The following is a 14,658-nucleotide window of genomic DNA, read 5'->3' as shown; positions in this document are numbered from 1 at the left end:
CCACGGATAGTGATAGTCACCCTGTGTCATCATCACACGACTATGAATGTATGTTGATGGCCATAGGTCATCATTTCGCTACTATGGGAATGGTCACCCTGGTTTATTAACACATAAACTGTGCTAGCTGGCGTAGTAGTATTTTCCGATTGAGGTGGCTGTCGCAGTAATCAGGCTGTCTCAGGGTCTTGGGGAGTCGTTGCAGGCTTCAATTATCGAATTAAATCAATAACAACGCATAAGAACATTCGAACTTTATTCAAACCGTTAATTAAAGTAAGCTCCCTGTGTACCTACGGTGCTCCTCGGCGCCGGCCTCCTATCAGCGCGCTCCATTGGCATCAACACAGGCAACCCAAAGTAACCTTTGTTACAACATGTCCAACATGTCGGTCGTGTACACTTTCTCCCTGAACCTGAACATTCATTCAACCATAAATCCCAAGCATAGTTCACTGGTTCGCAGTAGTTAAACTCATGACGAAGAATATATTTTTCTCTGTATGTGTGTAAAAGAAGCAAGAAAGAGAGGTATGGATTATAATTATAATTAATTGAAGTTCTAGTTTTCTTCATAAGTACATAGGCTTACCCATCCGAATGGTTCGAGTGGAAGACTCCTTTGTAACTGAAATAAATGAACATAATATCATATACACAAACATCAAGGACAATAACCGACTTCACACCTCAATTTCTATTGAAGAAGGCAGAGTAGACAATTCAAGGAAAATTAGAGGTAAAAGTGTGAAGGTTTTGTGAAGTTTAGCGTTAATGGTGTTTTTTGTGATAAAGCTTCAGCAAATTAGAAGTTTTAAATAAGTAGACAAGGCTGACAAGCTGCCTTGTACCCAGGCATCTCAGTAAAAACAAGTGTTAAATATACTTGTGGGCGCCTAGAGTGGGTGCAATGAGCCATGGGAAGGTTTAGCCATACCTGTCAACTCTCAAGATTTTGGACCCCTTCTCCCGCTCTCCCGCATTGAGCACCAAATCTCCCGCTTTTTAGCGATTTTTATCGCTTTCGAAAATTATTCTATAGAAAATCGTCATTTTGCCTATTTTCCATTAAAATATTTAAAACGATAATTCCCTTGCACAGTGCAATTTATCTAACACCCTCTTGAGATCTATAAGTGGATTTGTTTGTGAAAGCTTTCTTAACGGCAAACGCCTGCGAGGTTATACCCAACCCTCCTCCCAAAAAATGAATATACCCCACCCCTCCCCCCCAAAAAATTCTCAAGCCTTGAGATTTTCTGATGTTAAGTATGGGTTTGGCGCTGGGGCAAAGGACCAAGGGAAGGGAATGCACCCCTGCGTGCTTAGTCTGGTCACTCTAGTGAGCACCTGGGTACAAGGTAGGCTGACAAGAGGGTATTTTCTCTTCCAAATATGGTCTTTGCCAAAGTCAGTTAGAGTTGTAATGTCACAAAATGTCTTAATAGAAGAATAACTTGGGTAATTTATGAAATTTTAACAAAATAATTAGTAATCGTAAACGCCAGTACCCAGATTATTTAAGTTATTCATCTGTAACACAAAATTCCTATTTTGCTCTCTAATAATGATTCTTAATATTTTTACTAGATATTTTTGTAAGGTGTAATTCATGTTCAGTATTCCTGACATAATCAATCAAGAAAACAGAACAAAATGCTAATCCAACACAATCAAAATTTATTCTTTTGCTTGATTCTTGATGAGTTCAACAATTGAACATTGTTGAACTCATTTTTTTTTTGAGTTTGATTTCCACACTCAATACCAGGGGACTAACACACAGATCACATTTCGGGCGGCAAACTTGTGCACCTTCAGGCTTTTAGCGGCAAAATACCAATAACAAAAAGCAACTTGTTTAGTGCTCACAAGCCCAGGCTGTAGTATCAGGCAAAGGGGCCATGTGCCCCCCTCCCAATATTTTTAGAAATTGTAAGGAAATGACCAGCAGGGGCGTAGCTGTGTCACCAATATATTTTCTTCATGTCGTGTGTTGTGCCTCACAGTATTTTTAGGCCTGCTAAAGATCTGAATTCAATTTTTTTTAATGTCCCTGGCATCATTGGCACAATCATTTCTGTGTTTATTTTGACTTGAATTTGCCACTCAAAAAGTAACTTGATCAGTTTAGGCTAAGTCGGCTCTCAAACTCAAAACCAATTGAATGACCTGATGTAGCCCAAGTGTCAGTCCCTTTTATGTTTCCCTATGAAGTATATACCAGAAAGCGATAAAAAGAAGGCCTGATACAAATACTGTAAAATTTTCATGTTTGGGTCTCATATTTGGGTCCCATATTTTGGGATCCCACTGGGATTGGCTGGAAAACAATGCTAATAAAAAAGCGTGCTCTGATTGGCCCTTATCAGCACATTCAAATATCTTGTTAAGGCCGGACAATGCATGTTTTTATTTCTGATCGGTATAATTTTTTGATCTACTAGTTTTATACATATACATGAAATATGGATGCCATAGAAACCTGCCTTAATACTGCAGATATCATTCAATCAAGAAATATATATTGGTGGTTATCTTTATTTTTGCATCTTTATTAAATGCCAAATACAGCCACATACCTGAGGGAGTGCACAGGGCGCATGCACACCTGCCTTTGGCCACCAAACATTTGTTATTGCAGGATTGACAAATAATATCCTTTTTCCACATGTTACTTATCCGCATGTTACTTTTCACCCCTCTCAGTAGATCTTGGTATGGACCTTAAATTAAACCATCATGTCAAAAAAGTTCTAACACAGATACCAAATTAGGTTTCCCCTTTCTCTTAAATTCTACTCTTTAATAGGATTACTCTAACCCCCCCCCCCTCCCCAACTTTTTGAGTTTTGTAAGTCAGGCAGGGATTGAAATTAAACAAAAAAAAAGGTTCTTATTAGTCAAAAGGCAGCTTTACCAAGTCTAAACAGGTATTTCTATAAACATCTGCATCTCTATTACAAAACATCCTTTTTCAATGTATAATTTGAAGACTTATATATGTTTAACACAAATTATTACCTAACAATCCAGGGGCACACAACTGATTTATACATCTGTTCATTGAAACTTGTGCATTGATTTCTAAATATACAATCTACAGATAAGCTCAATAATCTCACCATAGCTTTGCCCTGTTTTTTCTTTCTTTTTTTTTTCTCTATCTATTACTGGCTGTTGGTTAGTTTGTTTTTTATAGATGTTTTTCTTTTTAATTATTGCTTGAATATTATACCAGGGAGTTTTGAGGGAATATATTATACACAAGGGTGTCATTAAACCCCGTCTGGCTATTTTCCACCGAGCACCATATTTAAAAAGATAAAATAATTTCCACCCCCTACTTATCAAGCTCCACTTCCTACTCTGATAGTTAATAAAAGCCCTGGTACAATTATATGATTATACACAACTTGTTTCCTTTCTGCCATGGAATGTCCCAATTGTCCATTCTTTTTTGCTTTTGTAGTAATTATGTTTCTATCTACTATCATATGGGCACCCTGTGGTTATGCATAAAATGATAAGAATGATAACTGTTTGAGCATCCATCATTCTCTTGCTATCTACTATCATATGGGCACCCTGTGGATATGCATAATATGATAAGAATGATAACTGTTTGAGCATCTATCATTTTCTTCCTAATATAAGAAAGAAAGCTGTTTGATAATCTATCATTCTTTTCATATCTGCTATCATATGGGATCCCTGTGGTTATGCATGTGAATGATAGATTTGTACAACGAGAGTGCAGGTGTTGAGAGGAGTAGCCGTGAATGGAATTGTACATTTTTGTTTGAGAATCAACCAATAGAATTGCAAGTAGTCAGGTTTTTAACTGATGATCCTTGTAATGATTTAGAATATCAGAGTTAAGATAGCTTCCTTCGAATCTGAGGCAAGTGAACGAATGTTGTTATTCATTATAATTTTCCATGTTCGTGTATTTATTTTCTTAACAAAGGCTTAGCTTTCTAGCATTTGTTTATGTTTACATTTGTTTTGCTTTCTATTATTTTCAATAACTAAAACCTTCGAATTATTTTTAGTAATATAACTCCCAAACCAATTATTCAGATTAAAATTATAATAAAGATTTTTCTTTTCCTAAAGAAATTAGAATTTCTAATCAGCTCTCGTTTGCAGCTGTTAAATTAACTACAACGAGGCATTGAGTCCTTTGAGTTTTTAACCGATATAAATTTCTCGTTATAGACGGGATTAACGCTGAATTGTCTGAAAATCATCATTGACGAGTTCTTGGCGCGAGCCTGACGCTCAGAAAGCTTGCGCCACAACCATGGCTGAGCTGACTAAATCCGCATTGACTACGATAAGTAGAAAAAAGATCTTCGCTGCGAAAGACTACACTAAGACTGAGCTGTCACGGTGCTTGTCAAAGATCGACTTGGCTGGACTTGGTATAGCCTCCACTCTCGGCGCCGGCATCTATGTGCTCGCAGGGATCGTGGCCAAGAATATTGCGGGCCCAGGACTTGTACTGTCTTTTCTGATCGCTGGAATCGCCTCACTGATGTCAGCGCTGTGTTACGCCGAATTCGGCTCTCGCGTCCCACGGGCTGGCTCAGCGTATGTATACAGTTATGTAGCGATCGGCGAGTTCTGCGCGTTTGTTGTCGGATGGAACATGATTCTAGAATACTTGATCGGTGCGTCGTCTCTCGCACGGGGCTGCACAGAGTACCTCGATGCGCTTTTCAATGGTCAGATCAGGGAATACTCACTGAAACATATTGGCTCGATGAACGCCCCACTCATAGCCCAATACCCGGATTTCTTGGCGTTTGCAATCGCGCTGATTGTGACCATTCCGCTTGCACTCGGAGCAGCTATGACGACTCGAACCAACAACGTGATAACCGCCATTAATCTTATCGTTATTACATTTATCACACTGGTTGGGCTATCTTTTGCCGATCGTAAGAACTGGAATAACTTCTTGCCGTATGGTTTCTCTGGAGTCGTGGCTGGAGCGGCGACGTGCTTCTTTAGCTTTGTTGGATTTGACTGCATCGCAACGAGCGCCGAGGAAGCGAAGAACCCAACCAAAGACGTGCCCATAGCAATCCTTATCACTATAGGTAAGCATTGACTAACCTTTTCCCTATAAGCACATATTACTGTAACTGAATATTTACACATTCTGTTTTTTATTCAATGGCTATTTATATGGCTATTTTTGCAGTGGTTTAGACCTAGATTTTAGCTATTGAATAGTCCATTAGTTAGACACATTAAATTGCTAGTTACTAGAATCCATATTCCAAGTATGAATTGTTTCGCGATTAGATTTCGCTGTTAATAACACCCCTCTCATTTGCCATTTCTTTGTTACCAAATTTTGAAACTCCCTTTTATTGACTTTTATTATTTAAACACTGTGTTAAAAGTATCGTTACTTTACACTGTAAAGTATCGTAAACTATCGTAACCTTTTATTTACTTTTATCCTATAAATACAGTATCATACGTCAATTTTCTCGTACGAAAATATATCGAAGACATTTTACTTTGTTTTATCATGTCCCCGTTGCTTCTAAATATGGTGTTTGATGGTAGAAATTGCTTAATAGTTATAGCTTGATTATTATTGATTTTCTTTTGCGCCGCCCATTGACCACGACCGCAAAACAGAGCTGAGAGAATACCCAATTCACCTTTATCACGCTAGAATTGCATTAAAGTTAAATAAGTTTATCATTAAACAGAGACTAAATCAAATTCAAGTAAAATTGCGTAGTATAAAATGATTGCTTGAAAGGTTTAAAAGTCAGGAACTGAGCATTTATTCAGGAAAATCAATGCAGGAAAATCGATGCCCGTCCAGCCTCGTTTGTTGTTGTTGTTGTTGTTTTTTTTTTTGCAAAAAATAAAAAGCCATATTTCAGTTATCTCCCCAGCTAGTCTTTCGAAATATTACAGTTTTAATAATTATGGCGTAAGGAATGAAAACGGGATTCTTTTTTTTTTGACAAAGTAGCGAGGTATTTCCAAGCACTTTTAGCGTGATATAATGGTCTCTAGGGTCTGCCGGAAAGTACAATCATGTGAGCAATCAAAGGGGCTGTTTGTGGATAGCAAGAAAGTAAGCCTTAATTGCCTTTACTCTTTTCTAATATTTTATCGAGGATAAAAGTTAAGTACATTAGGCCGATTATATCCCTAAGTTCCGAACTCTTTTCCGTCAAATTCTCGGTAATATTTGGAAATCCGATATAACTCGAAGAACTCAAATACTCAGATATTGACAATTATACCATTTCCATTTAGGTGGATAGTGGCGAAATATCCGAGCCGCAGGTAGGCGAGGTAAATATTTTTTAAAGCCACTATCCGCCGAAATGGAAATGGATAATTGTTTAAGTATATGAAACGAGCTTTAGAGCAATTTTCTTGCACTTCGGCTGTTACACCCGCCATTTTGCTTGATTTCGGGGCGCAGGAAAATATCCACCTCCTAGAAGGTGTATATTGCATTCTATCCCGAGTTTCTCAACCAATCAAATCACTTGTTCTTGCGAGGTTCCCGAGTTTTATTTACTAATTTGAATTATATCCCAGTGATAAATTCATGCTCGCTTATTGGTCAATACGGGTCACGTGCACATTTTCACAGGACAAATATCAGGCGATAATGTACAGCCAAAGTGATATCTGTCCCGTGAACATTTTTGTGAAGTCAAAACTCGCTTTCGACAGAAGGGGTTTATTTACTAATTCTCTGCTAAGTGTAGCTAACTAGTGGCGTTTTTTTTTTTACCAATTTTCACTCCGATAACTAAAATTGTTGTTCTCATAGCAAAAAAGAATAGAATAAAAAATATATAATTAGGGAGTCTTTGCTCCTTTTGTGTCTACTCTGGCTATTATAATGCAAGTCAATTCTATGGCGATATAACAATACTTTTACTATAATGGCATATATTTGTTATACATAAATTTGTCATACATAAGGTCTTAAGGTCTTATTTAATTCCACGCTCTGATGAGGTATTCAGAGTTACTGGTCTTCACTCGCTTAGCAACTGAACCAAATCAACCTGCCAGTTCAAAATGGCGGCTGTGATCCGATGGTTTGGAAATCTCGGACGAAAAAAGTATGTTAATGAAGAGGCTATCGTTCGCACCGACCTATCACGCTGCCTCACGCTACAGGACTTGACTGCACTAGGAGTCGGCAGCACTCTCGGAGCGGGCATTTACGTGGTGGCAGGCGAGGTAGCGCGTTCCGTCGCGGGACCAGGGGTTGTGATTTCATTTTTCATCGCCGCGTTTGCGTCTGTACTCTCTGGACTTTGCTACGCCGAGTTTGGCGCTCGCGTCCCCAAGGCAGGCTCTGCGTATGTCTATAGTTATGTGACTATGGGAGAGCTGTGTGCGTTTATTATTGGGTGGAACTTAGTGTTGGAATATGTGATCGGCGCGTCCTCAGTGGCAAGGGCTTGGAGCTCTTACTTCGACACAATAATCCAAGATCGAATTCGAACCAGCACCATTCAAACTATTGGCGAAATCAATGTTCCTGGTTTGGGGAAGTACCCGGATTTCTTTTCCTTTTTGTTAGTTTTAGTTATGACATTTGTACTCGCAATCGGAGTGAAAAATTCCTCGCGATTTAATTCCGTGTTTACTTTCGTGAATGTACTCGTGATTATTTTCATAACAGTACTCGGGTTCTACCACGCAAAGGGCGTAAATTGGACGAGAGACTTTCTCCCGTTTGGATTTTCTGGAGTGGTATCTGGCGCAGCGACATGTTTTTACTGCTTCGTGGGTTTTGATATTATCGCAACTACGGGAGAAGAAGCGCAAAACCCAAGTCGGGCCATCCCGATCTCGATAGTCGTTTCGCTCGGTAAGCAGGGAACTGTCAGTTGATCATCCCTTCCATTCTGTCCTCTTTTAGACAATGGATATTTGTTCCTATCGAATGATTATTATTAAGAAGACCGATATTTATTCGAGGGGGCGACTTAGTTTTTTATTTCACAGCAGTCGTACTGACAATCGTCAATAAGGAAAGCGCTTATATTGGTTCAATGACCAGTAGCTGGTCGGTACCAGTTATCTCGTTTGGGTTTGACGTTGATCAACTCTACAGGTGGCGATGGATGGAGAGTATTAATATGACGATGTGTATAGGAATTTGGCTGTCGGCGTATAACTATGTGATTGTAGATTATTTGCAAAAGCATATATATATATATATATATATAGGGATAGGAGACGAATCAAGGTACAAGTAGAATAAGGCGGAGCTGTTAGCGGATATTTTAAAGCATAGCGCCCTCTACAACAATCATGCAAATTAATGGCATGCGATGGACTCATTCATAAACGTGCACTTGCTAGAAATGGAAATAGGGGTGGCTAATAACTTGAAATAATTCAATAATTATTAAAGATTTACTGTATACACGATGACGTCTTTATCTCCTCTTGTTTTCCAGGAATATGCTTCGTCGCATATTTCGGCGTCTCGGCCGCGCTGACTCTAATGTGGCCCTATAACCTGCTACCCGCCCAAGGCGCCTTGCCCAAGGTGTTCGCGTTACGGGGAGCCCCCTGGGCCCAATACCTGATCGCTGCTGGAGCCCTGTGTGGCCTGACGGCCAGTCTGATCGGAGCGTTGTTCCCGCTCCCGCGCCTGCTATACGCCATGGCTAGCGACGGTCTCATCTTTACGTTCCTCGCGCGGATCCACCCACGCACTGAGATCCCGATATTCGCGACTGTGATCGCCGGAGTTTTAGCTGCCGTTCTAGCGCTGCTGTTCGAGTTGCAGGAGCTGGTGGAAATGATGAGCATTGGTACTCTACTCGCGTACACTATCGTAGCCATCTGCGTCCTGTTGCTAAGATTCCGGCCTGGATCTGTGGGTGTCACCAAGAAAGTCGTGGACGAAGTCACGCACGAAGTGACCACCACGCACGAGGAACGTGTTCAGCTACTCAAGGAGTCCAATCTCCCAGAGCCAACGGACGAGAGCGCGTTCAAGGCTTGTGCCTGTGTGTGCGGGACGGTGGTGTTGTTTGTCTTCCTCAGTGCCCTGATTATCTGGGGTGGTGAGGCGCTCCTTGCCGGCAAAGGCTGGGCCATATTTCTGATGTGCCTCAACGCGGTGTTTATACTCGTCTCTACGCTCTACCTGGCCAGGTTACCTCGCAATAGGACGCCCCTTCCATTCATGGTCCCGTTTGTCCCGTGGGTTCCGCTAGTATCCGTCTTCGTTAATGTCTTTCTGATGCTGAAGCTCTCCTACCTCACATGGGTTCGGTTTGCCGTCTGGATGGTTATCGGTAAGTAGATTTTTCTCGTTCGAATACAAGGTTCCGTTAAAAGGGCGGGCCCGGGGGTGTGTCAGACTTGTCAGGGTCTCATTTTTACTGTGTTGTTGTAGCGAGATGATAAGCCATAAAACCACAATGACAGTGAATAATTATACTACCTTGTGTTATTATTTTTACAACGATTTTTTTTTTAAAAACTATTTTGCACTCATGGTCGACTGCGCGCGCGCAAATGAAAACGTTTGGGCAAAATGTTTTAATATAGCAAAACGTTAAATATTTTTTAACATTACAATTCTTGGACTTACAGTATCCGATTAAAGTCAATATTTTGTGTTTGACGAGAAGTTGCTTTTTAAACGAAAAACGAACGATAACACAACAGGGACACAATGTCAACCGTGCCAATGAATGGTTAAATTGAATGTACGAAAGGGCGGTCTTATCTCTTTATAACAAAACCTCGTGTTTAACGTTCCTCTCAAAAATTAGTTAAAGCCCTGCCAGAATCTGAGTAGGCCAAACAAGAGTCAAGCGATGCGAATATCTACTTAGCTAGCTTGGTCCAAAAGAGCAATGCGTCACCACACTTTATGCTTTTTAATGTGATATCTGTGTGTGCGCGTCCTCTCCCCTGTGAATCCTTGCTACGCGCCTATAAGTATATAACCTGCAGACGGACCTCTTTAATAAGGAATTACGGAGGTCTGTATACAGGCTAATAGAAGTATACTAAACATGAGATATTAAAAATACTAAAACCCTTTAAAATATATTTTTTTAAGTGAAAAAATTTTTTCTTATAAATGACACTTACTCGATTTTCAATTTAACTGAATTTTGATTACTAGAACAAACAAAAAAATAAAAATAAAAATGGTTAGATGCCACGAAGTAGGTGGCATAGCCTTAACCACGTGTTGTAGGTTGAAAGTCCGAAGACTTTTCTCGTCCTTATCGAGGGAGATGCTAACCTTCTCTCGGCTCATACAACACGTCCCTACTGGTACTGGAACTTTTATATAACCTAAATAGGCCAGCGCTATCTACCATGTGGGATACAGGTAAATGACACATTTATCGTTTTTCAATCAAACACTTCCAATCGCGTAGGTTTTAGTTCATCACTAATTATTTCTGACAAAAAAGTCAATTACAAATTTCTCAGCTGTTTCACATTTTTGCTATTTTAGTTCATTGCGCATGCGCAGTAAGCGATTTTATGAAATTTATGTTGCTTTTTGAAAATGGCATTTATTATGGTCTGATTACGGAAAACAAGGTAAAGAACACATAAAAACAGACATTAGATATTTTACATGGGTGTGAGACAGCCTCCCTTTTCCTCTGCAAATCCCAACAAATTAAATTGATTTAGTTGAAGAAAATGCGACCCCGATTAGCCAGAATTTCATCTTTAAATAAAATCCTACAGATCATGCCCGAAAAGCATGGATTCATAATCAAATTAGAAATTTAAATGGCCTTTGAGATCTAGTGTGTAATGAACTGTATAATCACTACTGTTAATTATTCATTCATTTTTTTTTATCTCTCTACCTTTTTTTTTTCGAAATTATTGACAAGTTCAGAATAGTGACTCCCCCTCAAAATCAAAGCGTTTTTTCTCCTCTCTCCTCTTCTCACCCAACAGGTGGCTGTGAGCGTATGGAAAACAAGACAGGTTGTTGTTCTGTGCTCTTGTAATTCCTCGATATGCGTTTATCACTCAGAAATGCCTGTGTACATCGGAGACCTGTTTCACCAAAAGAAATCTCTCTGTCAACGCCCGATCCAAGTATTCTCCCCTGTTATCAAGTTTTATTGAAATTGACATAAGCAATCGACACAAAGGAGATCTGCCCACTTATCAAGTGCGTTAGGACGAGGAGTAATGATTACTGAAGCGTGGAAGATCAAGTAGAGCCTTATTACCTTACTCCATTGCATTCAGGCTCCTTCACATGGAACTGGACTGAACTGTTATTTCGGCTTTGATGATAAAGGATTCATTCTATGACCTGAGACCAAGTCGTAAAGCTTTAGACTTACTATGGGGTTCAATTGCGCCATATCGTGGAGTACTTTCACCCGAAAGAAGTTCCTAGACCCACAGACGATAGGGGTAACTCGGCTTGCGCGCTGCCTCAATACTCTTGACTTGACGTCTCTTGGGGTCGGCTCCACCCTCGGTGCAGGGGTGTACGTAGTCGCTTGCGAGATAGCGCGCGACGTCGCGGGCCCTGCCACGATTATTTCCTTCCTTATTGCCGGGATAGCCTCCATTTTATCCGGGTTATGCTACGCAGAGTTCGGTTCACGCGTCCCTAAAGCGGGATCTGCGTATGTGTATAGTTATGTTACTATAGGCGAATTCATCGCGTTCGTTATCGGCTGGAATTTGATTCTGGAATATATGATCGGAGCGGCAGCGATTTCGCGTGCGTGGAGCGCGTATTTTGATTCAATGTTGAACGATAGAATCCGCAATTATATTACCCAACACATTGGATCCATCGATGTCGATGGCCTCGGGAATTACCCGGATTTCCTTGCTCTAACAGTGTGTTTACTTATCACTCTAATCCAAGCCGCGGGTGTCAAGAAGTCGGCGCGATTTGTGTTCGTCATAACTTGCATCAACATCGTGGTTATCTTATTCATAGTCGGCGTTGGAGCGACTCTTGCAAGACCAGAGAACTGGAGCAATTTCATGCCTTACGGCCCAACAGGCGTACTAGCGGGCTCAGCCACCGCCTTCTTTGCATTCGTGGGATTCGATGTTATCGCTACGACGGGCGAAGAAGCCAAGAACCCCAGCAAGACGATTCCCCTTGCGATCGTTATCTCCTTATTGACCTGCTTTTGTGCGTATTTTGGCGTCTCAGCCACCGTAACGCTTATCATCCCGTACAATCAACTCGACTATGGCGCAGCGCTACCCAAGGCTTTCGCTCGCAGGGGTGCATACTTCGCGCAGTATGTGATCGCTATTGGCGCCCTGTGCGGCATGACTGCGGCCATTAACGGCGGGCTATTTCCCCTTCCTCGTCTCCTGTATGCCATGTCATCTGATGGCTTGCTTTTCAAGATGTTCTCATACGTCAGTAAGCGCACCGAGGTACCCATTGCTGGGACAGTCTTCTCGGGCGTGCTCGCAGGACTGCTGGCCATGTTGTTCGAACTGCAGGAGCTCGTAGAAATGATGTCAATCGGTACTTTGCAAGCGTACACTATAGTATCCACGTGCGTCCTTATACTCCGCTACCAGCCGGGCACTATTGGCGTCGTCAAGGAAACCAAAGATGACTATGACACCTCGTCCATGGCTCCTCAACCGACAGAGCGGACCGGTAGTATCGCGTGCCGTGCTATAGGCTGCTTGTTCGCTCTGTTCTTCGCCCTGAGTGCTTTTCTGATCTATGGGATGGTCCCTGTGTTCGAGAGCCGTGCTTGGGCGATTGCGTTACTCGTGATCATCGTTGCGTTACTTGTGGTTTGTATCGTCGTCGTGTGTGTTCAGCCCAGGAGCAGCTCTGCTCTGCCGTTCAAGGTTCCTCTTGTACCTGGCATTCCACTCGTGTCCATGTTCATCAACATCTACCTCATGATGGAGTTGAGCTCAGTCACGTGGATCCGCTTTGCGGTCTGGATGGTGATTGGTACGTCGATGCGCTTCTCCCCATTGCTTTGCAATCTTGTTCGAAGAAGATCCTCCGTGAAGCACTCAACGTCTTTAATTATTCTTCACCGCATAATGCAATGTTTAGATATATGTGCCCTACCATCCCCCTACCCCCATCCCCGTTTCCCGCCTTAATTTTGAAGATCATATGCCTTATTGGTACTATATTTCGTGGACAATTAATTTCGCGATTTAGGGAAAATGTCAAAAGCAAAACCTTTCTTCTGTTTGAGGAAGTTATTTAACACAACAAAACGCATCATTTTGTGCTTGACTCTATGTTACATATATATTTACATTTATTATATATTTTTCGAAGCAGCAAAACAAAAAAAAACCTATCAACTTGATCCTCATCAATTTTTGGGAAAAAAGGAAAAAAAAAAAACGGGGGTTATTATTGTCTACCGGACTAGTATTCTTTGACTGCATTTTGTAAAACAATTGAGTGCCCTCCCCCTACATCCATAAAGATGCTGCAGTACTTTTTTTTGTTTACAAGTAGCTAACGTGTCACACATTTCAACAGAAAATGGGACTCTTATCAACTCAGGTGCTCACTATACTTTTATAACCGTCAATATTTCAAAAGTACTCTTCGTATGCTGACTTCTTGATGTTGCTACTTAATGGTAATCATCTCTTTATTTTGCCTATAGGTATGGCCATCTACCTCTTTTATGGTATCCGTCACAGTGTCGAGGGAGCTCGCCAGAGGGACAGTCAGTCTGACTACATACCCCTTCAACAAGTCGGTGAAGAAGACCAAGAACAAACCCCTGAGGAACCCCCAGCATCAACAACCAAAACTATGCCTGCAGAAGAGACAACGAAAAAGACTGAGGATTTTCCTCCCCCTAGCTAGGATAGATGGACTGTATTTATTATTTTCGTGGGATTTAAATAACGTAGAGGTGAATAGATATGTATTTATCATTCCCATGGGATAAAAAAATACACCTAAACATGAAGAATAGATACTGTATTTATTATTTCGTGGGATGAAAAAAGATATCGTTAAGGTGAACAATAGATATATTGTATTTATCATTCCCATAGGATGACAAAAATGCACTTAAGGTGAAGAATAGATATACTAAATTTATCATTCCCACAAGATAAAAAAAAACACTGGATGTGAAAAATAAATATACACTGTATTTATCATTCCTTTGAGATAAAAAAAAAACAAATTCACTTGGTGAGTGTAGCAAGTTTTTTTCAAGCAGAGATTCAAGCAAAAATATTTTGGGGAGTTGTTTACTATATAAAGATGAATAAGAGCTTATTTTGCTAAGCTAGATATTCTGTCATTGTTGTGTTCTAAGCTGTTAAACAGCCTGATACTTAGGGTTCATGATATATTATTTATGTGTTTGTTGAAACAGTTAAATGAAATGTATATTTTTTACTTTATCACTATGGCAACAAGGTTTTCAGTAAGTGTCATGGTATGCTGTATCTGATACTGTATCTATTATATAGCTACAATGATAGTGGGACACACTAAAAGCATGGTTTAGCACAATTGCTCTCTGGTATTGTTTTCTTTTGTTCTGGCTTAACCACTAAACCTTCCACTATTTCATAGATCATGGATACTGCTATTATGGTGTTAGAACTACACAGCCTCCTGTGTTGCAGCTTGTAAGTTAC

General features: G+C 40.6%; 1 protein-coding gene and 1 non-coding gene across 5 annotated transcripts; one reads left to right on the top strand and one right to left on the bottom strand.

The window, feature by feature from the left end:
* The first annotated feature begins 354 nt into the window (after window positions 1-354).
* LOC5512618 (cationic amino acid transporter 2) lies at window positions 355-14,530 on the top strand. Of its 4 annotated transcripts, none has more exons than XM_032382052.2 (4): window positions 355-531; window positions 4,222-5,108; window positions 8,478-9,326; window positions 13,662-14,530. In XM_032382052.2, exons 2-4 carry the CDS (start codon window positions 4,307-4,309, stop codon window positions 13,865-13,867), a joined length of 1,857 nt encoding a protein of 618 aa, XP_032237943.2. In that variant the 5' UTR covers window positions 355-531; window positions 4,222-4,306; the 3' UTR covers window positions 13,868-14,530. The 4 variants fall into 4 exon arrangements, with proteins under 4 accessions (XP_032237943.2, XP_032237944.2, XP_001632948.3 ...); XM_032382053.2 differs by lacking the exon at window positions 355-531 and adding an exon at window positions 3,731-3,904; XM_001632898.3 differs by lacking the exons at window positions 355-531; window positions 4,222-5,108 and adding an exon at window positions 6,993-7,882.
* On the bottom strand, window positions 10,186-10,313 carry LOC116618432. Its single transcript, XR_004296193.1, has one exon. It is a non-coding gene; the product is annotated as a U6atac minor spliceosomal RNA (small nuclear RNA).
* Window positions 14,531-14,658: the final 128 nt, after the last annotated feature.

This window comes from Nematostella vectensis, chromosome 3, assembly GCF_932526225.1.
Source record: "Nematostella vectensis chromosome 3, jaNemVect1.1, whole genome shotgun sequence".
NCBI classification, from domain to species: Eukaryota; Metazoa; Cnidaria; class Anthozoa; order Actiniaria; family Edwardsiidae; genus Nematostella; species Nematostella vectensis.
This window is presented reverse-complemented; position numbering and strand designations above follow the sequence as displayed.

Coding starts and splice junctions, on each gene's coding strand:
- LOC5512618 (XM_032382052.2), top strand. CDS start 4,307: ATGGCTGAGCTGACTAAATCCGCATTGACTACGATAAGTAGAAAAAAG. Junction 5,109..8,477: donor AGCAATCCTTATCACTATAG/GTAAGCATTGAC, acceptor CTTGTTTTCCAG/GAATATGCTTCGTCGCATAT. Junction 9,327..13,661: donor TGCCGTCTGGATGGTTATCG/GTAAGTAGATTT, acceptor TTTTGCCTATAG/GTATGGCCATCTACCTCTTT.